The sequence below is a fragment of the Lissotriton helveticus genome, chromosome 5_2 (genome assembly GCF_964261635.1).
Source record: "Lissotriton helveticus chromosome 5_2, aLisHel1.1, whole genome shotgun sequence".
NCBI lineage: Eukaryota > Metazoa > Chordata > Amphibia > Caudata > Salamandridae > Lissotriton > Lissotriton helveticus.
Genome location: NC_136066.1, coordinates 7,159,650 through 7,187,355, shown reverse-complemented (window position 1 = coordinate 7,187,355; position 27,706 = coordinate 7,159,650). Strand labels below are relative to the sequence as shown.

General features: G+C 58.0%; 1 protein-coding gene across 1 annotated transcript in view; it reads right to left on the bottom strand.

Annotated features, from left to right (window-relative positions):
- Window positions 1-27,487, bottom strand: part of SWI5 (SWI5 homologous recombination repair protein) — a 46,250-nt gene extending 18,763 nt beyond the window's left edge. The window contains exons 1-3 of the mRNA XM_078646643.1: window positions 27,358-27,487; window positions 19,159-19,207; window positions 3,091-3,212 (exon numbers count right to left, since the gene is read on the bottom strand). Of these exons, the coding sequence (XP_078502769.1) occupies window positions 3,091-3,212 (122 nt within the window). The 5' untranslated portion in view covers window positions 19,159-19,207; window positions 27,358-27,487. The remainder of the gene's footprint in view (window positions 1-3,090; window positions 3,213-19,158; window positions 19,208-27,357) is intronic.
- Between the last annotated feature and the right edge of the window lie 219 nt (window positions 27,488-27,706).

Here is a 27,706-nt window from a genome sequence, read left to right as displayed (position 1 = left end):
CCATCAGTCTGGGCGCGATTAGAGGGGTCTGAGACATCCATCAGTCTGGGAGCGATTAGAGGGGTCTGAGACATCCATCAGTCTGGGAGCGATTAGAGGGGTCTGAGACATCCATCAGTCTGGGAGCGATTAGAGGGGTCTGAGACATCCATCAGTCTGGGAGCGATTAGAGGGGTCTGAGACATCCATCAGTCTGGGAGCGATTAGAGGGGTCTGAGACATCCATCAGCCCGGGAGTGATTAGAGGGGTCTGAGACATCCATCAGTCTGGGAGTGATTAGACGGGTCTGAGACATCCATCAGTCTGAGAGTGATTAGAGGGGTCTGAGACATCCATCAGTCTGGGAGTGATTAGAGGGGTCTGAGACATCCATCAGTCTGGGAGTGATTAGAGGGGGTCTGAGACATCCATCAGTCCGGGAGCGATTAGACGGGTCTGAGACATCCATCAGTCTGGGAGCGATTAGAGGGGTCTGAGACATCCATCAGTCTGGGAGTGATTAGACCCCTGACAGGCACGTATAGGGCTGAATGGGCTTCAGCCCCCACCCCTTCACTTCTCAACCAGGGCGGCTGCAGCTCGAGCTGCTGTGGGCTGGCCAGTGTCTGGAGCCCGAGCTTTTCACAGGTCTTTAAAGACCCGTAGCACATTTACATACCTTTTTAAACTGGTTCCAGTACCCCCTGGCCCCCCGCTCTGCCTATTCCTTACATTTGTATTTTACATTTACTGCCGTAGTGGGAGAATGCATTTCCTGAAAAGGATTATAAAGTAGGGTTGCCAAAAGAAACATGCCAGCCATGTGTTGTTTACAGATCTGCCAAGGACCTCCTGCTCCAACCTGCACGCTTTCGAAAAAAAGAGATCAGAAGAATTCCCTCTCTGGCTCGCTTCAAAAAGGACGGCAAAACATTCCTCATGAGCAAATATCTCGTTTAAACTTTGCCTCTACCACCACCACGGCCTTGATCTATAGGCATCTATTGCCTCCCTTCAGATTAGCTAGCTCACCCCATCAGAAACCTGGGGCCTTGTCGCGAACGTTGGTTAACCTAATCTGTAAATATGTTATCTCATCTTGATTATTTGGATATTTATTCTATAAATACGTGTCCTTTCTCCCTCATGCACCCTGCACCCTGTCCTCCTTCTTTCGATCCGTAACTGGATGATGCTATGCCTGCTCTGTACATGACTATGTTTTCCTGTAAAGCGCTCTGATACCCGAACGGGTCAAGTTCGCGCTCTATCAAACACATAAATAAATAAGTAAAGAGCCTGGAAAGACCTCGTCTTGACACTAAAAAGAGTTATAAATAAAAAGTATGTATTCATTTGTAACGTGACTTCTCTGTTTTTGTTCCCTTTAATTATCAGTCATCCCTAGAACACAATTTAAAATGCCTTTTATTTATATTTGCTGTTCGAATTATGCACAGATAAGTGCTGAAAATACGGCTTTAGGTGACTGCTTATATTTGTACCGTCAGGGACATCAAAATAATGAGCTGGCACCCCTAATCCTAAAACTGGAAGTTTGTTACAGGATCAGCACATTATTTATTTCCTCCACCCTCGTTCCCTGATTAATGCCATAATAGCAATAGTTTAACTTGTATCTGAAACCCTACGCCGCCGCCAATAACATGCTGAGTTACGTCAAGAGTTGGGAATGCACCCTGCATTCAGACAACTTACTCTCCATTCTCGCCCTGCGCTCACATCGATCACCGTGCGCTCACACCGATCACCGTGCACTCACAACGATCACCGTGCACTCACAACGATCACCGTACGCTCACACCGATCACCGTGCGCTCACACCGATCACCGTGCGCTCACACCGATCACCGTGCGCTCACACCGATCACTCCCACCGATCACCGTGCACTCACAACGATCACCGTGCACTCACAACGATCACCGTGCACTCACAACGATCACCGTGCACTCACAACGATCATCGTGCACTCACAACGATCATCGTGCACTCACAACGATCATCGTGCACTCACAACGATCACCCTCTCACCCTGCACACACAGCGATCACAATGCACTCACACTGATCACCATGCACTCACAATCCACCCGCTCACCCTGCACTCACAGTAATCACTCACAATGCACTTGTGCTGTTCAACCTGTACCTCACCCTGTGGTCACACAAACACACTACTCGCCCGCACTCATGCAACACTTCACTCACATGTCCCCTCACTGCTCAATCTGCAATCTCACTCAAACAAGCCCATCACTGACCATGCATTCATTCGTCCCACTTTGCACTTACATCCGCACCCAAATTCATATGGTCACCTCACTCACCCTGCAGTCACTCTTCTTACCCTACTCTCACATTGTCACATCGCTCACCGTGCACTCCTGCCACCCACACAGCGCAGAGGGTTAATGTGCCTGCTACCAAGAACGTGTACTATGCATATCACAGAACGGAGTACGACTAAACTACGAATAACCCTATAAAAGCATGAAATGTTTGTCAGAAGGTGCTATAGAGAGATGAGGGGCATTGCTGGTGAGTGGTAGTGAGGGGATTCATGGAGAAGGAGGAAATGGGGGAGGGGGTACCAAAAAATACGGCTGCACCGTGTGCGACCAGTGCTAGGGCGAGCCCTGGTTGGGAGTGTTAACCTCCCCGACGTTCGGAACTAGTTGCTCCCCTGGTCTGCGACATCCATCAGCCTGGGGGTGCCAACAGGGGTCTGAGAAACCAACCAGTGTGGGAGCGCTTAGAAGTGCCTTGCAACCCTGTTGCGGTTCGTGAGGTGCGTCACGGCCTGGAAGCAGACACAAATCTCCACATTGAGAGAGGCGCTTCGATCACAGAAATACCTGGTCTGAGAGGGGGTCTCCAAGGGGCTTTGCAACCAGGGAGATGTCCCAAGGACTGGGACGGGACAGGGCTGGGGTCACCTGGACGCTGACTTCCAAAGCACTGGTCTAAGAGCTGTGGACAAAGGTCTGACGAGCCTCGAGGGAGAGGACTCTCCCATTCCAGAGGCGCCCCGGCTCTGGGGCGCAGGGTACCCCGGCTCTCTCACCCCACAGGCGCAGCCGTGCACTTACTCTGCCATCAGCTGCTGCACCTCATTGTCCAGGTCCGAGTCCTTGCGCCTCAGTTCGGCCACCTCGCTCCGGAGGGTCTCTTCTCTGCCGGCCCCAGGGCTGGAGCCCCTCGGAGACTGCATCTGGAATGAGACAGAGAGTCAGGAATGGAGGCAGGACCGGCCACCTGAGCCCTGAGTGGCTGACTAGAGGGCAAGGAACCAGGGGGGAGCAGTTGCCAGCTCTGACTGAGAGGAGAGACTCCAGCCCGGTGCTAACCAGGACCCCATCCAGGAGGAGGCCAACGGGCCTCTCCTCAGCGGCCTTCTCTCCAGAGATGGGGCCTGCACCCCTCATGGGGCCTGCACCCCTCATGGGGCCTGCACCCCTCATGGGGCATGACTGCTGAATACCACCTGCTGCTCTGACTCAAGGGGACCCCAGGGCGCAGAGCAGTCCACTCCAGGGCTCAGGGTGACCACGGACAACGACAGAACTCGAACTGCTGCTGTGGACAGAAGCAACAGCGAGGAAACCTGCTCAGTAACTAGAAGCTTCAACAGGTCACAGCCTGAGGAAACAAACACACCAACAATAAATACAACTGTGGAGACTTCAACCACAGGAACAGCAACAGCAGCTCTGCTGCAAGGGCCACTGGGGCAAGAGTCACACCTCACCCAGGACCAGCTCTGACGCAAGGGGCCACTGGAGCAAGAGTCACACCTCACCCAGGACCAGCTCTGACGCAAGGGCCACTGGGGCAAGAGTCACACCTCACCCAGGACCAGCTCTGACGCAAGGGGCCACTGGGGCAAGAGTCACACCTCACCCAGGTCCAGCTCTGCTGCAAGGGCCACTGGGGCAAGAGTCACACCTCACCCAGGACCAGCTCTGACGCAAGGGCCACTGGAGCAAGAGTCACACCTCACCCAGGACCAGCTCTGACGCAAGGGCCACTGGGGCAAGAGTCACACATGACCCAAGACCAGCTCTGACGCAAGGGCCACTGGGGCAAGAGTCACACCTCACCCAGGACCAGCTCTGACGCAAGGGCCACTGGGACAAGAGTCACACCTCACCCAAGACCAGCTCTGACGCAAGGGCCACTGGGGCAAGAGTCACACCTCACCCAGGACCAGCTCTGACGCAAGGGCCACTGGGGCAAGAGTCACACATGACCCAGGACCAGCTCTGACGCAAGGGCCACTGGGGCAAGAGTCACACATGACCCAGGACCAGCTCTGACGCAAGGGCCACTGGGGCAAGAGTCGCACCTCACCCAGGACCAGCTCTGACGCAAGGGCCACTGGGGCAAGAGTAACGGCTCACCCGAGACCAGCTCTGACGCAAGGGCCACTGGGGCAAGAGTCACACCTCATCCAGGACCAGCTCTGACGCAAGGGCCACTGGGGCAAGAGTCACGCCTCACCCAGGACCAGCTCTGACGCAAGGGCCACTGGAGCAAGAGTCACACCTCACCCAGGACCAGCTCTGACGCAAGGGGCCACTGGGGCAAGAGTCACACCTCACCCAAGACCAGCTCTGACGCAAGGGGCACTGGGGCAAGAGTCACACCTCATCCAGGACCAGCTCTGACGCAAGGGCCACTGGGGCAAGAGTCACACCTCACCCGAGACCAGCTCTGACGCAGGGGCCACTGGAGCAAGAGTCACACCTCACCCAGGACCAGCTCTGACGCAAGGGCCACTGGGGCAAGAGTCACACCTCACCCAGGACCAGCTCTGACGCAAGGGGCCACTGGGGCAAGAGTCACACCTCACCCAGGACCAGCTCTGCTGCAAGGGCCACTGGGGCAAGAGTCACACCTCACCCAGGACCAGCTCTGACGCAAGGGCCACTGGAGCAAGAGTCACACCTCATCCAGGACCAGCTCTGACGCAAGGGCCACTGGGGCAAGAGTCACACCTCACCCGAGACCAGCTCTGACGCAGGGGCCACTGGAGCAAGAGTCACACCTCACCCAGGACCAGCTCTGACGCAAGGGGCCACTGGGGCAAGAGTCACACCTCACCCAGGACCAGCTCTGACGCAAGGGCCACTGGGGCAAGAGTCGCACCTCACCCAGGACCAGCTCTGCTGCAGGGGCCACTGGAGCAAGAGTCGCACCTCACCCAAGACCAGCTCTGCTGCAAGGGCCCCTGGGGCAAGAGTCACACCTCACCCAGGACCAGCTCTGCTGCAAGGGCCACTGGGGCAAGAGTCACACCTCACCCAGGACCAGCTCTGACGCAAGGGCCACTGGGGCAAGAGTCACACCTCACCCAGGACCAGCTCTGACGCAAGGGCCACTGGGGCAGGAGTCACACCTCACCCAGGACCAGCTCTGACGCAAGGGCCACTGGGGCAAGAGTCACACCTCACCCAAGACCAGCTCTGACGCAAGGGCCACTGGGACAAGAGTCACACCTCACCCAGGACCAGCTCTGCTGCAAGGGCCACTGGGGCAAGAGTCACACCTCACCCAAGACCAGCTCTGACGCAAGGGCCACTGGGGCAAGAGTCACACCTCACCCAGGACCAGCTCTGACGCAAGGAACACTGGGGCAAGAGTCACACCTCACCCAGGACCAGCTCTGACGCAAGGGCCACTGGGGCAGGAGTCACACCTCACCCAGGACCAGCTCTGACGCAAGGGCCACTGGGGCAAGAGTCACACCTCACCCAAGACCAGCTCTGCTGCAAGGGCCACTGGGGCAAGAGTCACACCTCACCCAAGACCAGCTCTGACGCAAGGGCCACTGGGACAAGAGTCACACCTCACCCAGGACCAGCTCTGCTGCAAGGGCCACTGGGGCAAGAGTCACACCTCACCCAGGACCAGCTCTGACGCAAGGGCCACTGGGGCAAGAGTCACACCTCACCCAGGACCAGCTCTGTCGCAAGGGCCCCTGGAGCAAGAGTCACACCTCACCCAGGACCAGCTCTGCTGCAAGGGCCACTGGGGCAAGAGTCACACCTCACCCAGGACCAGCTCTGCTGCAAGGGCCACTGGGGCAAGAGCAACACATGACCCAGGACCAGCTCTGACGCAAGGGCCACTGGGGCAAGAGTCACACCTCACACAGGACCAGCTCTGACGCAAGGGCCACTGGGGCAAGAGCAACACATGACCCAGGACCAGCTCTGACGCAAGGGCCACTGGGGCAAGAGTCACACCTCACACAGGACCAGCTCTGCTGCAAGGGCCACTGGGGCAAGAGACACACCTCACACAAGACCAGCTCTGCTGCAGGGGCCACTGGGGCAAGAGTCACACCTCACCCAGGACCAGCTCTGACGCAAGGGCCACTGGGGCAAGAGTCACACCTCACCCAAGACCAGCTCTGCTGCAGGGGCCACTGGGGCAAGAGTCACACCTCACCCAGGACCAGCTCTGCTGCAAGGGCCACTGGGGCAAGAGTCACACCTCACCCAAGACCAGCTCTGCTGCAAGGGGCCACTGGAGCAAGAGTCACACCTCACCCAGGACCAGCTCTGACGCAAGGGCCACTGGGGCAAGAGTCACACCTCACCCAAGACCAGCTCTGACGCAAGGGCCACTGGGGCAAGAGTTGCACCTCACCCAAGACCAGCTCTGACGCAAGGGCCACTGGAGCAAGAGTCACACCTCACCCAGGACCAGCTCTGACGCAAGGGCCACTGGAGCAGGAGTCACACCTCACCCAGGACCAGCTCTGCTGCAAGGGCCACTGGGGCAAGAGTCACACATGACCCAGGACCAGCTCTGCTGCAGGGGCCACTGGGGCAAGAGTCACACATGACCCAGGACCAGCTCTGACGCAAGGGCCACTGGGGCAAGAGTCACACATGACCCAGGACCAGCTCTGACGCAAGGGCCACTGGGACAGGAGTCACACCTCACCCAGGACCAGCTCTGACGCAAGGGCCACTGGGGCAAGAGTCACACATGACCCAGGACCAGCTCTGACGCAAGGGCCACTGGAGCAAGAGTCACACCTCACCCAGGACCAGCTCTGACGCAAGGGCCACTGGAGCAAGAGTCACACCTCACCCAAGACCAGCTCTGCTGCAAGGGCCACTAGGGCAAGAGTCACACCTCACCCAAGACCAGCTCTGACGCAAGGGCCACTGGAGCAAGAGTCACACCTCACCCAGGACCAGCTCTGCTGCAAGGGCCACTGGGACAGGAGTCACACCTCACCCAGGACCAGCTCTGACGCAAGGGCCACTGGGGCAAGAGTCACACATGACCCAGGACCAGCTCTGACGCAAGGGCCACTGGAGCAAGAGTCACACCTCACCCAGGACCAGCTCTGACGCAAGGGCCACTGGAGCAAGAGTCACACCTCACCCAAGACCAGCTCTGCTGCAAGGGCCACTAGGGCAAGAGTCACACCTCACCCAAGACCAGCTCTGACGCAAGGGCCACTGGAGCAAGAGTCACACCTCACCCAGGACCAGCTCTGCTGCAAGGGCCACTGGGGCAAGAGTCACACCTCACACAGGACCAGCTCTGACGCAAGGGCCACTGGGGCAAGAGTCACACCTCACCCAGGACCAGCTCTGACGCAAGGGCCACTGGGGCAAGAGTCACACCTCACCCAGGACCAGCTCTGACGCAAGAGCCACTGGGGCAAGAGTCACACCACACCCAGGACCAGCTGTGACGCAAGGGCCACTGGGGCAAGAGTCACACCTCACCCGAGACCAGCTCTGACGCAAGGGCCACTGGGGCAAGAGTCACACCTCACCCAGGACCAGCTCTGACGCAAGGGTCACTGGGGCAAGAGTCACACCTCACCCAGGACCAGCTCTGACGCAAGGGCCACTGGAGCAAGAGTCACACCTCACCCAGGACCAGCTCTGACGCAAGGGCCACTGGAGCAAGAGTCACACCTCACCCAGGACCAGCTCTGACGCAAGGGCCACTGGGGCAAGAGTCACACCTCACCCAGGACCAGCTCTGCTGCAGGGGCCACTGGGGCAAGAGTCACACCTCACCCAGGACCAGCTCTGACGCAAGGGCCCCTGTGGCAAGAGTCACACCACACCCAAGACCAGCTCTGCTGCAAGGGGCCACTGGGGCAAGAGTCACACCTCACCCAAGACCAGCTCTGGCGCAGGGGCCACTGGGGCAAGAGTCACACCTCACCCAGGACCAGCTCTGCTGCAAGGGCCACTGGGGCAAGAGTCACACCTCACCCAGGACCAGCTCTGCTGCAGGAGCCACTGGGGCAAGAGTCACACCTCACCCAGGACCAGCTCTGCTGCAGGGGTCACTGGGGCAAGAGTCACACCTCACCCAGGACCAGCTCTGCTGCAAGGGCCACTGGGGCAAGAGTCACACCTCACCCAGGACCAGCTCTGACGCAAGGGCCACTGGGGCAAGAGTCACACATGACCCAGGACCAGCTCTGACGCAAGGGCCACTGGGGCAAGAGTCACACCTCACCCAGGACCAGCTCTGACGCAAGGGCCACTGGGGCAAGAGTCACACATGACCCAGGACCAGCTCTGACGCAAGGGCCACTGGGGCAAGAGTCACACCTCACCCAAGACCAGCTCTGACGCAAGGGCCACTGGGGCAAGAGTCACACCTCACCCAGGACCAGCTCTGCTGCAAGGGCCACTGGGGCAAGAGTCACACCTGACCCAAGACCAGCTCTGACGCAAGGGCCACTGGGGCAAGAGTCACACCTCACCCAGGACCAGCTCTGCTGCAAGGGCCACTGGGGCAAGAGTCACACCTCACCCAAGACCAGCTCTGCTGCAAGGGCCACTGGGGCAAGAGTCACACCTCACCCAGGACCAGCTCTGACGCAGGGGCCACTGGAGCAAGAGTCACACCCAGGACCAGCTCTGCTGCAAGGGCCACTGGGGCAAGAGTCACACCTCACCCAGGACCAGCTCTGACGCAAGGGCCACTGGGGCAAGAGTCACGGCTCACCCAAGACCAGCTCTGACGCAAGGGGCCACTGGGGCAAGAGTCACACCTCACCCAGGACCAGCTCTGACGCAAGGGCCACTGGGGCAAGAGTCACACCTCACCCAGGACCAGCTCTGACGCAAGGGCCACTGGGGCAAGAGTCACACCTCACCCAAGACCAGCTCTGACGCAAGGGCCACTGGGGCAAGAGTCACACCTCACCCAGGACCAGCTCTGACGCAAGGGCCACTGGGGCAAGAGTCACACCTCACCCAGGACCAGCTCTGACGCAAGGGCCACTGGGGCAAGAGTCACGGCTCACCCAGGACCAGCTCTGACGCAAGGGCCACTGGGGCAAGAGTCACACCTCACCCAGGACCAGCTCTGACGCAAGGGGCACTGGGGCAAGAGTCACACCTCACCCAGGACCAGCTCTGACGCAAGGGGCACTGGGGCAAGAGTCACACATGACCCAGGACCAGCTCTGACGCAAGGGCCACTGGGGCAGGAGTCACACCCAGGACCAGCTCTGACGCAAGGGCCCCTGGGGCAAGAGTCACACCTCACCCAGGACCAGCTCTGACGCAAGGGCCACTGGGGCAAGAGTCACACCTCACCCAAGACCAGCTCTGACGCAAGGGCCACTGGGGCAAGAGTCACACCTCACCCAGGACCAGCTCTGACGCAAGGGCCACTGGGGCAAGAGTCACACCTCACCCAGGACCAGCTCTGACGCAAGAGCCACTGGGGCAAGAGTCACACCACACCCAGGACCAGCTCTGACGCAAGGGCCACTGGGGCAAGAGTCACACCTCACCCGAGACCAGCTCTGACGCAAGGGCCACTGGGGCAAGAGTCACACCTCACACAGGACCAGCTCTGACGCAAGGGCCACTGGGGCAAGAGTCACACCTGACCCAAGACCAGCTCTGACGCAAGGGCCACTGGAGCAAGAGTCACACCTCACCCAGGACCAGCTCTGACGCAAGGGCCCCTGTGGCAAGAGTCACACCACACCCAAGACCAGCTCTGCTGCAAGGGGCCACTGGGGCAAGAGTCACACCTCACCCAGGACCAGCTCTGGCGCAAGGGGCCACTGGGGCAAGAGTCACACCTCACCCAAGACCAGCTCTGACGCAAGGGGCCACTGGGGCAAGAGTCACACCTCACCCAAGACCAGCTCTGACGCAAGGGGCCACTGGGGCAAGAGTCACACCTCACCCAAGACCAGCTCTGACGCAAGGGGCCACTGGGGCAAGAGTCACACCTCACCCAAGACCAGCTCTGACGCAAGGGCCACTGGGGCAAGAGTCACACCTCACCCAGGACCAGCTCTGACGCAAGGGCCCCTGTGGCAAGAGTCACACCACACCCAAGACCAGCTCTGCTGCAAGGGGCCACTGGGGCAAGAGTCACACCTCACCCAGGACCAGCTCTGGCGCAAGGGGCCACTGGGGCAAGAGTCACACCTCACCCAAGACCAGCTCTGACGCAAGGGGCCACTGGGGCAAGAGTCACACCTCACCCAAGACCAGCTCTGACGCAAGGGGCCACTGGGGCAAGAGTCACACCTCACCCAAGACCAGCTCTGACGCAAGGGGCCACTGGGGCAAGAGTCACACCACACCCAAGACCAGCTCTGCTGCAAGGGGCCACTGGGGCAAGAGTCACACCTCACCCAAGACCAGCTCTGACGCAAGGGGCCACTGGGGCAAGAGTCACACCTCACCCAAGACCAGCTCTGGCGCAGGGGCCACTGGGGCAAGAGTCACACCTCACCCAGGACCAGCTCTGACGCTGGGGTCACTGGGGCAAGAGTCACACCTCACCCAGGACCAGCTCTGCTGCAGGGGCCACTGGGGCAAGAGTCACACCTCACCCAAGACCAGCTCTGCTGCAGGAGCCACTGGGGCAAGAGTCACACCTCACCCAAGACCAGCTCTGACGCAAGGGCCACTGGGGCAAGAGTCACACCTCACCCAGGACCAGCTCTGCTGCAGGAGCCACTGGGGCAAGAGTCACACCTCACACAGGACCAGCTCTGACGCAAGGGCCACTGGGGCAAGAGTCACACCTCACCCAGGACCAGCTCTGACGCAAGGGCCACTGGGGCAAGAGTCACACATGACCCAGGACCAGCTCTGCTGCAGGGGCCACTGGGGCAAGAGTCACACCTCACCCAAGACCAGCTCTGACGCAAGGGCCCCTGGAGCAAGAGTCACACCTCACCCAAGACCAGCTCTGCTGCAGGAGCCACTGGGGCAAGAGTCACACATGACCCAGGACCAGCTCTGCTGCAGGGGCCACTGGGGCAAGAGTCACACCTCACCCAAGACCAGCTCTGCTGCAGGAGCCACTGGGGCAAGAGTCACACCTGACCCAGGACCAGCTCTGCTGCAGGGGCCACTGGGGCAAGAGTCACACATGACCCAGGACCAGCTCTGCTGCAGGGGCCACTGGGGCAAGAGTCACACCTCACCCAAGACCAGCTCTGCTGCAGGAGCCACTGGGGCAAGAGTCACACCTGACCCAGGACCAGCTCTGCTGCAGGGGCCACTGGGGCAAGAGTCACACCTCACACAGGACCAGCTCTGACGCAAGGGCCACTGGGGCAAGAGTCACACCTCACCCAGGACCAGCTCTGCTGCAGGGGCCACTGGGGCAAGAGTCACACCTCACACAGGACCAGCTCTGACGCAAGGGCCACTGGGGCAAGAGTCACACCTCACCCAGGACCAGCTCTGACGCAAGGGGCCACTGGGGCAAGAGTCACACCTCACCCAGGACCAGCTCTGCTGCAGGGGCCACTGGGGCAAGAGTCACACCTCACCCAAGACCAGCTCTGCTGCAGGAGCCACTGGGGCAAGAGTCACACCTCACCCAAGACCAGCTCTGACGCAAGGGCCCCTGGGGCAAGAGTCACACCTCACCCAAGACCAGCTCTGCTGCAGGAGCCACTGGGGCAAGAGTCACACCTCACACAGGACCAGCTCTGACGCAAGGGGCCACTGGGGCAAGAGTCACACCTCACCCAAGACCAGCTCTGGCGCAGGGGCCACTGGGGCAAGAGTCACACCTCACCCAGGACCAGCTCTGCTGCAGGAGCCACTGGGGCAAGAGTCACACCTCACCCAGGACCAGCTCTGCTGCAGGGGCCACTGGGGCAAGAGTCACACCTCACCCAAGACCAGCTCTGCTGCAGGAGCCACTGGGGCAAGAGTCACACCTCACCCAAGACCAGCTCTGACGCAAGGGCCACTGGGGCAAGAGTCACACCTCACCCAGGACCAGCTCTGCTGCAGGAGCCACTGGGGCAAGAGTCACACCTCACACAGGACCAGCTCTGACGCAAGGGCCACTGGGGCAAGAGTCACACATGACCCAGGACCAGCTCTGCTGCAAGGGCCACTGGGGCAAGAGTCACGGCTCACCCAGGACCAGCTCTGACGCAAGGGCCACTGGGGCAAGAGTCACACCACACCCAGGACCAGCTCTGACGCAAGGGCCACTGGGGCAAGAGTCGCACCTCACCCAGGACCAGCTCTGACGCAAGGGCCACTGGGGCAAGAGTCACACCTCACCCAAGACCAGCTCTGACGCAAGGGCCACTGGGGCAAGAGTCACGGCTCACCCAGGACCAGCTCTGCTGCAAGGGCCACTGGGGCAAGAGTCACACATGACCCAGGACCAGCTCTGACGCAAGGGACACTGGGGCAAGAGTCACACCTCACCCAAGACCAGCTCTGCTGCAAGGGGCCACTGGGGCAAGAGTCACACCTCACCCAAGACCAGCTCTGACGCAAGGGCCACTGGGGCAAGAGTCACGGCTCACCCAAGACCAGCTCTGACGCAAGGGGCCACTGGGGCAAGAGTCACACCTCACCCAGGACCAGCTCTGACGCAAGGGCCACTGGGGCAAGAGTCACACCTCACCCAGGACCAGCTCTGACGCAAGGGCCACTGGGGCAAGAGTCACACCTCACCCAAGACCAGCTCTGACGCAAGGGCCACTGGGGCAAGAGTCACACCTCACCCAGGACCAGCTCTGACGCAAGGGCCACTGGGGCAAGAGTCACACCTCACCCAGGACCAGCTCTGACGCAAGGGCCACTGGGGCAAGAGTCACGGCTCACCCAGGACCAGCTCTGACGCAAGGGCCACTGGGGCAAGAGTCACACCTCACCCAGGACCAGCTCTGACGCAAGGGGCACTGGGGCAAGAGTCACACCTCACCCAGGACCAGCTCTGACGCAAGGGGCACTGGGGCAAGAGTCACACATGACCCAAGACCAGCTCTGACGCAAGGGCCACTGGGGCAAGAGTCACACCTCACCCAGGACCAGCTCTGACGCAAGGGCCACTGGGGCAAGAGTCACACCTCACCCAAGACCAGCTCTGCTGCAAGGGCCCCTGGGGCAAGAGTCACGGCTCACCCAGGACCAGCTCTGACGCAAGGGCCACTGGGGCAAGAGTCACACCTCACCCAGGACCAGCTCTGACGCAAGGGCCACTGGGGCAAGAGTCACACCTCACCCAAGACCAGCTCTGACGCAAGGGCCACTGGGGCAAGAGTCACACCTCACCCAGGACCAGCTCTGACGCAAGGGCCACTGGGGCAAGAGTCACACCTCACCCAGGACCAGCTCTGACGCAAGAGCCACTGGGGCAAGAGTCACACCACACCCAGGACCAGCTCTGACGCAAGGGCCACTGGGGCAAGAGTCACACCTCACCCGAGACCAGCTCTGACGCAAGGGCCACTGGGGCAAGAGTCACACCTCACACAGGACCAGCTCTGACGCAAGGGCCACTGGGGCAAGAGTCACACCTCACCCGAGACCAGCTCTGACGCAAGGGCCACTGGGGCAAGAGTCACACCTGACCCAAGACCAGCTCTGACGCAAGGGCCACTGGAGCAAGAGTCACACCTCACCCAGGACCAGCTCTGACGCAAGGGCCCCTGTGGCAAGAGTCACACCACACCCAAGACCAGCTCTGCTGCAAGGGGCCACTGGGGCAAGAGTCACACCTCACCCAAGACCAGCTCTGACGCAAGGGGCCACTGGGGCAAGAGTCACACCTCACCCAAGACCAGCTCTGGCGCAGGGGCCACTGGGGCAAGAGTCACACCTCACCCAGGACCAGCTCTGACGCTGGGGTCACTGGGGCAAGAGTCACACCTCACCCAGGACCAGCTCTGCTGCAGGGGCCACTGGGGCAAGAGTCACACCTCACCCAAGACCAGCTCTGCTGCAGGAGCCACTGGGGCAAGAGTCACACCTCACCCAGGACCAGCTCTGACGCAAGGGCCACTGGGGCAGGAGTCACGGCTCACCCAAGACCAGCTCTGACGCAAGGGCCACTGGGGCAAGAGTCACACCTCACCCAGGACCAGCTCTGCTGCAGGAGCCACTGGGGCAAGAGTCACACCTCACACAGGACCAGCTCTGACGCAAGGGCCACTGGGGCAAGAGTCACACCTCACCCAGGACCAGCTCTGACGCAAGGGCCACTGGGGCAAGAGTCACACATGACCCAGGACCAGCTCTGCTGCAGGGGCCACTGGGGCAAGAGTCACACCTCACCCAAGACCAGCTCTGCTGCAGGAGCCACTGGGGCAAGAGTCACACCTGACCCAGGACCAGCTCTGCTGCAGGGGCCACTGGGGCAAGAGTCACACGTCACCCAGGACCAGCTCTGCTGCAGGGGCCACTGGGGCAAGAGTCACACCTCACACAGGACCAGCTCTGACGCAAGGGCCACTGGGGCAAGAGTCACACCTCACCCAGGACCAGCTCTGCTGCAGGGGCCACTGGGGCAAGAGTCACACCTCACCCAAGACCAGCTCTGCTGCAGGAGCCACTGGGGCAAGAGTCACACCTCACCCAGGACCAGCTCTGCTGCAGGGGCCACTGGGGCAAGAGTCACAGCTCACCCAAGACCAGCTCTGACGCAAGGGCCACTGGGGCAAGAGTCACACCTCACCCAGGACCAGCTCTGCTGCAGGGGCCACTGGGGCAAGAGTCACACCTCACCCAAGACCAGCTCTGACGCAAGGGCCACTGGGGCAAGAGTCACACCTCACCCAGGACCAGCTCTGCTGCAGGGGCCACTGGGGCAAGAGTCACACCTCACACAGGACCAGCTCTGACGCAAGGGCCACTGGGGCAAGAGTCACACATGACCCAGGACCAGCTCTGCTGCAAGGGCCACTGGGGCAAGAGTCACGGCTCACCCAGGACCAGCTCTGACGCAAGGGCCACTGGGGCAAGAGTCACACCACACCCAGGACCAGCTCTGACGCAAGGGCCACTGGGGCAAGAGTCACACCTCACCCAGGACCAGCTCTGCTGCAAGGGCCACTGGGGCAAGAGTCACACATGACCCAGGACCAGCTCTGACGCAAGGGACACTGGGGCAAGAGTCACACCTCACCCAAGACCAGCTCTGCTGCAAGGGGCCACTGGGGCAAGAGTCACACCTCACCCAAGACCAGCTCTGACGCAAGGGGCCACTGGGGCAAGAGTCACACCTCACCCAGGACCAGCTCTGACGCAAGGGCCACTGGGGCAAGAGTCACACCTCACCCAGGACCAGCTCTGCTGCAGGGGCCACTGGGGCAAGAGTCACACCTCACCCAAGACCAGCTCTGCTGCAGGAGCCACTGGGGCAAGAGTCACACCTCACCCAGGACCAGCTCTGACGCAAGGGCCACTGGGGCAAGAGTCACACCTCACCCAGGACCAGCTCTGACGCAAGGGCCACTGGGGCAAGAGTCACACATGACCCAGGACCAGCTCTGCCGCTGGGGTCACTGGGGCAAGAGTCACACCTCACCCAGGACCAGCTCTGCTGCAGGGGCCACTGGGGCAAGAGTCACACCTCACCCAAGACCAGCTCTGCTGCAGGAGCCACTGGGGCAAGAGTCACACCTCACCCAAGACCAGCTCTGACGCAAGGGCCACTGGGGCAAGAGTCACACATGACCCAGGACCAGCTCTGACGCAAGGGCCACTGGGGCAAGAGTCACACATGACCCAGGACCAGCTCTGACGCAAGGGCCACTGGGGCAAGAGTCACACCTCACCCAGGACCAGCTCTGCTGCAGGGGCCACTGGGGCAAGAGTCACACCTCACCCAGGACCAGCTCTGACGCAAGGGCCACTGGGGCAAGAGTCACACATGACCCAGGACCAGCTCTGCCGCAGGGGCCACTGGGGCAAGAGTCACACATGACCCAGGACCAGCTCTGACGCAAGGGCCACTGGGGCAAGAGTCACGGCTCACCCAAGACCAGCTCTGCTGCAGGGGCCACTGGGGCAAGAGTCACACCTCACCCAGGACCAGCTCTGCTGCAGGGGCCACTGGGGCAAGAGTCACACCTCACCCAGGACCAGCTCTGCTGCAGGGGCCACTGGGGCAAGAGTCACACCTCACCCAGGACCAGCTCTGACGCAAGGGCCACTGGGGCAAGAGTCACACCTCACCCAGGACCAGCTCTGACGCAAGGGCCACTGGGGCAAGAGTCACACCTCACCCAGGACCAGCTCTGACGCAAGGGCCACTGGGGCAAGAGTCACACCTCACCCAGGACCAGCTCTGACGCAAGGGCCACTGGGGCAAGAGTCACACCTCACCCAGGACCAGCTCTGACGCAAGGGCCACTGGGGCAAGAGTCGCACCTCACCCAGGACCAGCTCTGACGCAAGGGCCACTGGGGCAAGAGTCACACATGACCCAGGACCAGCTCTGACGCAAGGGCCACTGGAGCAAGAGTCGCACCTCACCCAAGACCAGCTCTGACGCAAGGGCCCCTGGAGCAAGAGTCACACCTCAAGCCAAGACCAGCTCTGACGCAAGGGCCACTGGGGCAAGAGTCGCACCTCACCCAAGACCAGCTCTGACGCAAGGGCCCCTGGAGCAAGAGTCACACCTCAAGCCAAGACCAGCTCTGCTGCAAGGGCCACTGGGGCAAGAGTCACACCTCACCCAGGACCAGCTCTGACGCAAGGGCCACTGGGGCAAGAGTCACACCTCACCCAGGACCAGCTGTGACGCAAGGGCCACTGGGGCAAGAGTCACACCCAAGACCAGCTCTGACGCAAGGGCCACTGGGGCAAGAGTCACACCTCACCCAAGACCAGCTCTGGCGCAGGGGCCACTGGGGCAAGAGTCACACCTCACCCAGGACCAGCTCTGACGCAAGGGGCCATTGGGGCAAGAGTCACACCTCACCCAAGACCAGCTCTGACGCAAGGGCCACTGGGGCAAGAGTCACACCTCACCCAAGACCAGCTCTGACGCAAGGGGCCACTGGGGCAAGAGTCACACCTCACCCAAGACCAGCTCTGACGCAAGGGCCACTGGGGCAAGAGTCACACCTCACCCAGGACCAGCTCTGACGCAAGGGCCACTGGGGCAAGAGTCACACCTCACCCAGGACCAGCTCTGCTGCAGGGGCCACTGGAGCAAGAGTCACACCTCACCCAAGACCAGCTCTGACGCAAGGGGCCACTGGAGCAAGAGTCACACCTCACCCAAGACCAGCTCTGCTGCAAGGGCCACTGGAGCAAGAGTCACACCTCACCCAAGACCAGCTCTGCTGCAAGGGCCACTGGGGCAAGAGTCACACCTCACCCAGGACCAGCTCTGACGCAAGGGCCACTGGAGCAAGAGTCACGGCTCACCCAAGACCAGCTCTGACGCAAGGGGTCACTGGAGCAAGAGTCACGGCTCACCCAGGACCAGCTCTGACGCAAGGGCCACTGGGGCAAGAGTCACGGCTCACCCAAGACCAGCTCTGACGCAAGGGCCACTGGAGCAAGAGTCACGGCTCACCCAAGACCAGCTCTGACGCAAGGGTCACTGGGGCAAGAGTCACACCTCACCCAGGACCAGCTCTGCTGCAGGGGCCACCGGGGCAAGAGTCACACCTCACCCAGGACCAGCTCTGACGCAAGGGCCACTGGGGCAAGAGTCACACCTCACCCAGGACCAGCTCTGACGCAAGGGCCACTGGGGCAAGAGTCACACCTCACCCAGGACCAGCTTTGACGCAAGGGCCACTGGGGCAAGAGTCACACCTCACCCAGGACCAGCTCTGCTGCAGGGCCACTGGGGCAAGAGTCACACCTCACCCAGGACCAGCTCTGACGCAAGGGCCACTAGAGCAAGAGTCACGGCTCACCCAAGACCAGCTCTGACGCAAGGGTCACTGGGGCAAGAGTCACACCTCACCCAGGACCAGCTCTGACGCAAGGGCCACTGGGGCAAGAGTCACACATGACCCAGGACCAGCTCTGACGCAAGGGCCACTGGGGCAAGAGTCACACATGACCCAGGACCAGCTCTGACGCAAGGGCCACTGGGGCAAGAGTCGCACCTCACCCAGGACCAGCTCTGACGCAAGGGCCACTGGGGCAAGAGTAACGGCTCACCCGAGACCAGCTCTGACGCAAGGGCCACTGGGGCAAGAGTCACACCTCATCCAGGACCAGCTCTGACGCAAGGGCCACTGGGGCAAGAGTCACGCCTCACCCAGGACCAGCTCTGACGCAAGGGCCACTGGGGCAAGAGTCACACATGACCCAGGACCAGCTCTGACGCAAGGGCCACTGGGGCAAGAGTCACACCTCACCCAGGACCAGCTCTGACGCAAGGGCCACTGGGGCAAGAGTCACACCTCAGCGCCGGAGGGACAGGAGGAGCGCAGCTCTGGAGGGACAGTAACAGACGGGACAATAAGGAAACACTGAACCAGGGGTGTCCAAAGTAGGCCCAGGAGGGCCAAATCCAGGCCTGTTTTTGATACCACATGATATCTACATACAACGATTCTAAATGAAGTGCACTGACGTATTTGGTGCTATCCAGGAAAGAGGGCAGAGGGGCGGGTGCCCTGAGCAGACGGTGGGGCAGCCCTGGGCATACGTTGGGGGCTGCCGCCCTGGGCATACGGAGGGGGCTGCCGCCCTGGGCATACGGAGGGGGCTGCCGCCCTGGGCATACGGAGGGGGCTGCTGCCCTGGGCGTATGGTGGGGGCTGACGCCCTGGGCATACGGAGGGGGCTGCCGCCCTGGGCATACGGAGGGGGCTGCCGCGCTGGGCATACAGTGTGGTTTTCAAAATCCCCGGATGTCAAGACAATAGATACAAAGGCACCACAGACAAGACTTACCGGCGACTTGAAGCTTGAATGACAAGTCTTCTGCGGTCCGACAGACGCCCTAGAGTGAAACAAACAGAATGAATGAATGAATGAGCAGCTAAGATGATTGAGTCAGGAGCAGGATAGAGGGCAACCAGTCCTTAGGATTACCCGGGGGTCGGTTAATGCTTAGGAGAGGCGGGTGGAGAACAGACCTCAGGAAGACTGGGGGGGCCAAAATGTCTAGGACAGGTGGGTGGATAAATGTCCTCAGGAACCTTGGGGGAGGGCTACTATAATCCCTAGAGCAGGTGGGTGGAGAACAGACCTCAGGAAGACCGGGAGGGGGTACTGGGGTACTACAATGCTTAGGAGAGGTGGTGGGCAACAGACCTCGGGAAGACCTGGGGGGGGCTCCTATAATGCCTTGGAGGTGGGTGGGTAACAGTCTTCATGGAGACTTGGGAAGGGGGCATGGGAGGCTACTGTAATGTCTAGGAGAGGTGGGTGGAGAACAGTGCTGAGTAAGGTGGGGGCACTATAATCCCGGGGAGAAGTGGGTGGGAAACTATCCTCAGGAATACCGGGGGAGGGGGCTACTATAATGCCTTGGAGGTGGGTGGACAACAATTCTCAGGAAGCCCTGGGGTGGCTATATGTACAGGAGAGGCGGTTGGAGAACGGTTCTGGCCCTGGAAGGTGGTACCCCAGGAGACCCCTGGGTTAGAGGGTCTTGGCTGCCAAGGGCACTGGGAATGCTGTCATGAACCAGAGGAGCCCCCCAGCTGAGAGAAGAACCAGGACGCCCCTTTGAATGAACACCAGGTTGTGCTGTCCACACGTGGCTCAGCCACGAAGCAAGTTGAAACAACCGGCTGACTTAATGAAGGGCGTGAAGCTAAAGCGTGACCTCTTTCCAAGCGTGGGTTTGTGCAAATCATGTCTGTGATCCAAGCTGGGGACATGCTGAAACACAGCAGGGCTCACCCCACGGGTGTGGCTGAGAGGCGAGCTCAGGGCGCCCTCTCCTTCCAGTGCCTTACTACCAGCCGTAAGCATCTAGGAGCTGCCTGCTCACACCACTTGCACAAGACAACTACCTGGGATGCACCAAAGGGCGTGTTGTGTGTAGTAAGGAATTGTGTGTCCAGCGTTGTATTGTTAAGGAATGTTGTAAGCAGGTCAGATCAACGCGAGTGTCTGGCCACCTAGGGCTCCATTAGGGCGTCTCAAAGAAACATCTCTGCATTTCATCAGCACGTTCCTTCGTTACACTGGAGACGAGGGTGAGGTGCGAGCCACGTGTGAGGAGCACAACAGACTGCACAACGGGTCAAACCGTGGATTAAAACTGACTTCCAGCCTTTGGTTCTTTCGGTGACAACAAAGGGGGCAGGATACACTGCTCTCCACAAACCCTATCGGCTGGCAGACATGTAGGGGTTGAATTTCCAACCCGCGTGTGTTCCCAGCAAGTACACTATGGTCTTGACCCTTTTCATAACTGCCAGAGATGTAGTTAGTAGTGGGAATATCAGAGACAGGAAATGGGGGACAGTTGACGAATGCTCTTTACATGTGTCCGGTGGGGACCTGCTGTAACGTGATGCGACGGAACCAATGATGCTGTGTAAGTGATCCAGACTCATCTATGGGTTTGACAACCTTGTGCCTTCGAGCACCGAGAGGGGTGAAGTCTACCCTGGGATGTTATCACTGTCTGCAGTTGTAGACCAGTGGCAATGGCTGGATCCTGGTATCCAAGGCCACATAACAATTTTAAGCTAATTTTTCTCACTGTATCGCGTACTTTTTTAATATAGGCCAGAGAATTGTCATGCTTTCCTCGACAAGGAGTGCACAATCCGTCAATAGATGGATCACTGAATATTGACACGGCCACTTACAAGGGGCAGTGGCCAGGGCACTCACCTACCTGTGTTTTTAATCCCTCTATTCGCCAACCCAGGTCGATGCCCACCCTCAGCCGCAGAATTTCGTTCTGTGCGGGTTTGTCTGGTATTGAATATAGGTATGGCTAGAAATCCATACTCCTCTGCGATGCTAAAAATGGGATAAGAAAGCTCTCAAATGTGAGATACTGGCAGTTCTCTTTCCAGCTGGTTTCAATAGCACATTGTCTGAGGTGCTTTTTTTATCATTAACTTGAGCTACTCTCACTCCCTCAGGGCCTAAGTCAGGAACTTCCAAGCGCTTCAACATTTGTCTCACAGGGCTCCTCCTAGAGGGAAAGGTTGCCAACAACTCGGGTGATATTAGCGCCGACAGTTTGTCGCCAGAAACGCCAAACTCCATTTTTAATGGAAAAGTAAAAGCTCTGGCATCCACCAACGAACTCCCCATCTAACGGCTTGTATCATAGCATTTTTCAGTAAATCAAGAAACACTTTCAACAAATTACCCTCCAAGTCTTCCTAAGCAACCCGCCAATCCCTTGGCCGCATCTCTGCGCCATCCAGAGCCCGGGGTATTAGTTTGCCTGGTATCACTTTACTTAAAGGCTCAAAGGTATGGCTATCAGATTTGCGGATGAACTTCAAGCCGTTCACTTTGGTTGATTGCACGAGTCTCCGAAAGGCCACGTTTACCCCACCTCGGACCACACACAGATACTTACATGCCCTAACCTGCTCCAACCTCACATTTCCTAAGAACCAAGCACAATTACATTTTTTAGTGAAACACTAAGTTTTTATTTGCTCAACATTTATCAGCAGTTTGTTTTCAAGACAACAGGTGTTCAGGCATTTAATTCTCTTTAGAGCCCCCTAGGCGTTGGATTTATCACTACCAGATCCCTCAGGTACAGAAGGCAGCTGGTATGCTTGCCCCAATCTTTAGAGAGTAACTGTGTGTATCACATAATTTATGGGGGAGGTCCGCAAAGAACAGACTAAACAGCAGCACCTAGAGACCCCGTCAGGGGTCTTTCGTCAAGCCATATCAAGTTTTTGGTAGGGGTGCTAAAACGCACCCCTGCCGTAAGCCATGCTCAGACAGGATTCTCCTCGGCAGGCTTCCTTGTCCATCCAGATCAACCTAGACCCAATGGTCACCATGCAATTTCTTCAATAGACTTAACAGTGCTCCAGAAATATCCCTTTGTTGGGAGTTTTCAACAAAGCGTACCTATGTCTACCCTGTAAAATGCTGCTCAGAAGTCAACGAAGCAGCAGTGAAGGTCAACTATCGACTGCAGCGCAGCTCCCTACACCGTGAAACAGAGTCCACTGTAGAATGCTTTGGCCCGAAGCCTCCTTGCTCCACCGGGATTTGCCCGAAATCAAAAGCCCGAGCAGTGTGTTTAATAATGTTTGAGCATAAAGTTAAGAAGGGATATCGAGGAGAGAGATCAAGCGATAGTCAGCAGGCTGATCCAGTTGACCTTTTTAATGAACGAGCTTTACTATGGCTCCCTTCTAGGAGTCTGGGAAGACGCCCATTAGCGTTACCCACCGGTAGAACGCACTCAACGCTAATCCCCATTTCATAGGATCCTTCTTAAATATCAGATGGTCGCCCATCTGGCCACCAGCCCTAGAGGCTTACATATTACTGATCATTTCACATAGCATTACCGCTATCTGAGTACTTGTGATCACTTCCACCTCCACTTCTTAGCTGGCTTAGGGCACAGCCACATTTTCAGAGTCTCCGCCACTATATAGTGAATGTATACAATATACCAATCTTTCTGACTTATCTGGGCCTCTAGAGAGTGATGAAAGAGTTATGGAATTCACTAGCCGCCAAAAGTGCTTACCATGTTGATCAGTAATGGCAGATAGCATTAACTCCCAATTTAACCTGTAAAACTGTCTTTTTATGGGCACATAGGTTTCGATAAGCGATTTTCGCAGGTACATTGCTGTTGTTAAGTTGACATCACTAGGATTTGACTTAAAGTGGCAACAACTCCTATTTGTCACTCTTCTTCCCTCTCGACAGTCGCCCTCTAACAAGCTATTTCCTAGACCTCTTGAACTACTAGCTGAATGAGCGACCCCCTTTGCTAGTTTGAGGTGGGATTACAATTGGTTTGTTAACCTGTAATGCCAATCCAGCGCCTCTTGACCTGCTTTCAGGGCACAATGCTTGAATTCCATCGAGGAAAGGGGCTGCGATACTTCTCCGGTAATCAAAACTCGTATTCTCACATGGTAAACTCCTTAAAGCGACGAGCTGGCACCTGAGCTGGGCTGTCCTTTTGCTCACAAACGACCCGGGTGTGATTGAGACTGACGTGTTGGTATCTTGGGTGGGTAAAGGCTGTCCGGCTGAGTCTCGAGGCAAGAACTGTGCAGCGTGTGAGCTTGGGCATGGAGACCGAGGCGGGGTGCTGTTCACGGCTATGCCCCTATGTGGGAAAAGGTAGCCTTTGGCGTAAATGTACCATTTCCGCTTTGGACGATGCACGAGTGCGGAGAGTGGATTACTGTTCCAAGTAGGTGGAAGTATCCTTAGTAAGGAATCAGCAACTGAAAGCAGCTGCAGTATTTCTTGCTGATTTGCTGGGCATGAAGGATTCCATAATCCGCTTGAGAATAACACTGGGCATCTGATGAGCGGTTTTGGGGGTAAACAGCCCCATAAATAGCTTTGTATCATCCGCATCGAATCCCATAGTCCAGAGTGAACAGATTACTGAAGAGCTGCACAGACCGGACAATGGCGTGTGGCCGATAATTCATGGCATGGACATGTGAAGACGCACAAACTACCTCAAATGGGCAAATGGGGCAGAGTGAAGAAGACTGAACTGGTGGGCACAAAGTTGGGGGTGGTACAGCACAGAGTGCCGTTGCTCTGGCTTTGGTTCTGAAAAGAGTGTCTGCCATTCAACTTAAGGACAGGAAGGAACAACATTGAGATTTCCAAGTGGTGGAGCTGTGTGCTGGCTTATGTTAGAAGTGAAAGACACCCAGGCTGTTTGAACAGGGCAATAAACAAGGGGACGTTGGGGGGGGGGGGCAGAAGCCTGTCATTTAGCAGAGTAGCACAATCTGATTTGGACAGAGGGCGTCTTGAGTAACATTGGCAGGTTTGAAAATTGGCTGCAGTGGTAGTTATGATTCTGTTGTATGCAAGTTGTAGGTATCCTTCTAGGTACTTGTGTGGTGATTTTGTGTCGGGGTATGATAGAGAAGTAAGGGGGGTACATGTGTGTTTGTGGGAAGGGACCCCGAGCTTGTTGCAAACACTTTGAATTCAAGTAGTATTCACAGAATAAAGATCGATTTTAGGTGTGGGATTTGGGTCTGGCTGTCGCAATACCTAGACCATATCTCTGGACCACAGTGGTACTCCAGCTCTGCTGCGCTTTACTTCACTATAGATTCTCACGCCCAGCACTTTACTCTGTCAGAACTGAAGATTCTTCTTCCTTCAACGCACATGGGACACAGTGGGCTCCAAGAAGCTGTAGCCCATGTAACACATGAAAAGTTAAGCAGACCTGGGACAAGGAATCCATCCACTCAGGTGCTGGGAAGAAACATTTAGCCAGGTCTCATGTGGACAAAACAGATCATTCCTTGAACGGCCAATGTTAGTAATTTTGACTCCTAGAGCAGTGCACCAGTGTCTTTCTTTTGGACTGAGTCTTGCAAAATCAGCAGCAGATCGATCTCCCCTCACATTCAAAGAGCATGTAAAAGGAAGCAGCACCAGCTTCCCTCACACAGAGGGCAGGTCTAACACAAGCAGCAATGCAAGGTTCCAAAAACAGCACCAGTGCAAGCTTCCCTCAGAGAATATACAACACAAGCAGCAGCAGAGCACACTTCCCACACAAAGCAGGTAGAGCACAAGTTGCAACAATGCAAGCTTACTTTACAGCTAAGGTGCAATGCAAGCTTCCCTCACAAGCAGAGGAGATGCAGCACAGGCAGTAGCAGCGCAAGCTTCCCTCACAGAGCAGGTAGAGCAGAGGCTGCAGCAACACAGGCTTCCCTAACACGCAGAGCAAATACAGCACAGGCTGCAACAATACAAGCTTCCTTCACATATCGAGCAGGTAAACACAAGCAGCACAATCTTCCCTCACAGAGAAGGTACAACATAAGCAACATCTGCACAAGCATCTCTCACATATATCAAGCAGGTACAACACAAGGGCAAGCTTCTCTCACGCATGGAGCATAGGCAGCAGCAATGCAGGCTTCCCTTACAGAGAAGGTACAATGCAAGCTTCCATCACATGCAGAGTAGATACAGCCCAGGCAGCAGCAATGAAAGCTCACAAGTGCAATTATTCTAGAGATTGTTTTTTAGCAGAACTGGAAATATTCCGCCCTAGAAGCTACAACCCGGATGTAAAAAGGCTTTTTCTGCATAAACGGCATCCTTTTTAAAGAGAAGAATCTAGAGGGGTCCCGCATATTGCAGTAACAACCCGAGTCATGCACAAAGGCACATCGAGGGTCCTGGGCAAGGAAGGTCAAACACCGAGTGTCCGCATAAAAAAAAAAATTACAAAAGGACCAAAGACCAGGGAAGCAGCAGCAATGGCTGAGCAAGAAGCAGACCCAGCTTTGAAAAGCCACTCACCGGGAACTTCGGCAGCGGCGGAGCTTGCAGATGGGGACGGGGCTACCGTTTTTCGCATGTCGGAGGGTCTTCCCTGATCTGCTGGTACTTCCAGAGCGGCTTTTGCTGCTGTGAAGGTTGCTGCGGGTGAGTGCATGAACGTGTGACCAGCAGTCACTAAACTCACTACAACACGGCGACGTGCTCCAGTACGAGGTCTAGTGTGCCTGTGTGCGCCTGTGACGTGAGCTGCGGCGGGCCTGGGATGTCACCACACACACAGCCATGGCCAATCACTACAGTATGGCCAATCACTGAAGTCATACAGTGATTGGCCATACTGTAGTGCGTGCTACTACCCACACGCGACACCCAATAATGGATGTTGCACCGGTGGGCCAGCCAATCCTGGCGCTGCATGCAGCGCCAGGATTGGCTAGGGGGGCTCAGTTAGTATTCGCCCAGATTGCCCATTTAGACCCGGGGGCTGTCGCTGCCCTGGCGGCATGAAGCTGCACCCTTGGGTCCCTTGTAACTAGGGAAGCCTGTGATCAGCGCATGCTCAGGCTGGTCATAGCCCTGTGCCACTCAAACAAGATACCGCAGCCCAGCCGGCGCCACCCCACCCCCTGGCTTCAGCGGCAGGTGAGGAAGGACTGAAGGTCAAGGTAAGGAGCATTGGCAAATACAATTGTATTTTGCCTGCTCAGTGTGCGTGCGTCCATGTTGCTTAGTGGGGCTACGCCCCAACGCCCCAATGGACGCACCGCGCCTGCCCATGGATGTGCGCTGCTCACACTGCTCACTTCTCACTAGTGGAGAAGTTACGTCATGACGTCATGCCGGGTGAGCGTTATAGGGGGAAGGGAAATCCTTTAAAGAGTCATTTTCTCTCTGGATTTCCCTTCTCTTTTTGAAACTCAGGAGCAGCAACATTGTCGTGGTGTCACCAGGGCTTCAAGTGGAAGCTTTTTCAATATTATATAATTTAATTTAATTTAATTTAATTGCAGGTTTATATAGCGCTAGGAATCGACTCCCGGAGGAGTATCTCCACGCTTCGACCGCTGGGGAACCCATCCTGGCTCACCCTGAGAGATGGTCCCTGATAGGTATCTCTAAGGTGCGACCAAGCATCCCCGGCGGTCTGGGGGGCCGTTGTGAAGATGAGGCAAGCTGATGCCCAGAGTTGCCGATTGTGGTTTCTGACTAGAGTAGGCACTGAGGCGAGAATTATCGAGTCCGCTGACCCTGGTCCACGACCCTGCCGCGTCGGGAATCGAACCCTGGTCCCAGGCCGTTCTCTGCTTACGGGTCTGCCGCCTCTAACCAGTGAGCCACACTTCTCCATACAACAAGCCATAGGTGCTGCTTATTTATCTTATGCAGCTAACAACCATTGGCAAAGCCAATAGTCCTGGCTTGTTGTAGGTGTGAAGCTGGTTGTTGTTGTATCATATATCTGGGTGCAACGACAGAAACAGAAAAGCACAAGTCTGGGTCAGACTCTGCTGAGCACAGAGTTTGAGCTGAGGTGTTTTAAGCCACGCCCTTCATGGCATTGGCCACGCCCCCTTGAGAGCCCCCCTCCCCCCGGGCCCTCAGGGGCCGGTTCTCCGCGCGTCTCCGGCCGGGCTCGCCCCTGGAGCTCCCCACCGCCCCGCCCTTCCCTTCCCGCACCTCCGTGGGAGCCCCCGGCCCGCCCTGGGCCCGGAGCCCCGGCCGTCGCCGCTTCCCTCCTTCTCCCCGGGAGACTCCAGCCTGGCACCGGGAGCGTTCCAAGCCTCGCTTCCGCGCCCGCTCCCGCGCTCCGGCAGCGCCGCTCTTGATTGGTTGTTTCTAAGCAACGACGCCGCACAACTGCCGCCGCCGCCGTCAAAACGGGAGGGAAGCGTGCGTCACACAACGTGTCTCTGCCATAGACATAAAAAAGAGACAACTGGATGCGGCTCGTCCCGCGGCCATCTTGAAGGGATCAAAAGGGCACACGTGCAACGTGCCCAGGCCCCAGGAAGCACAGGCCCCAGGA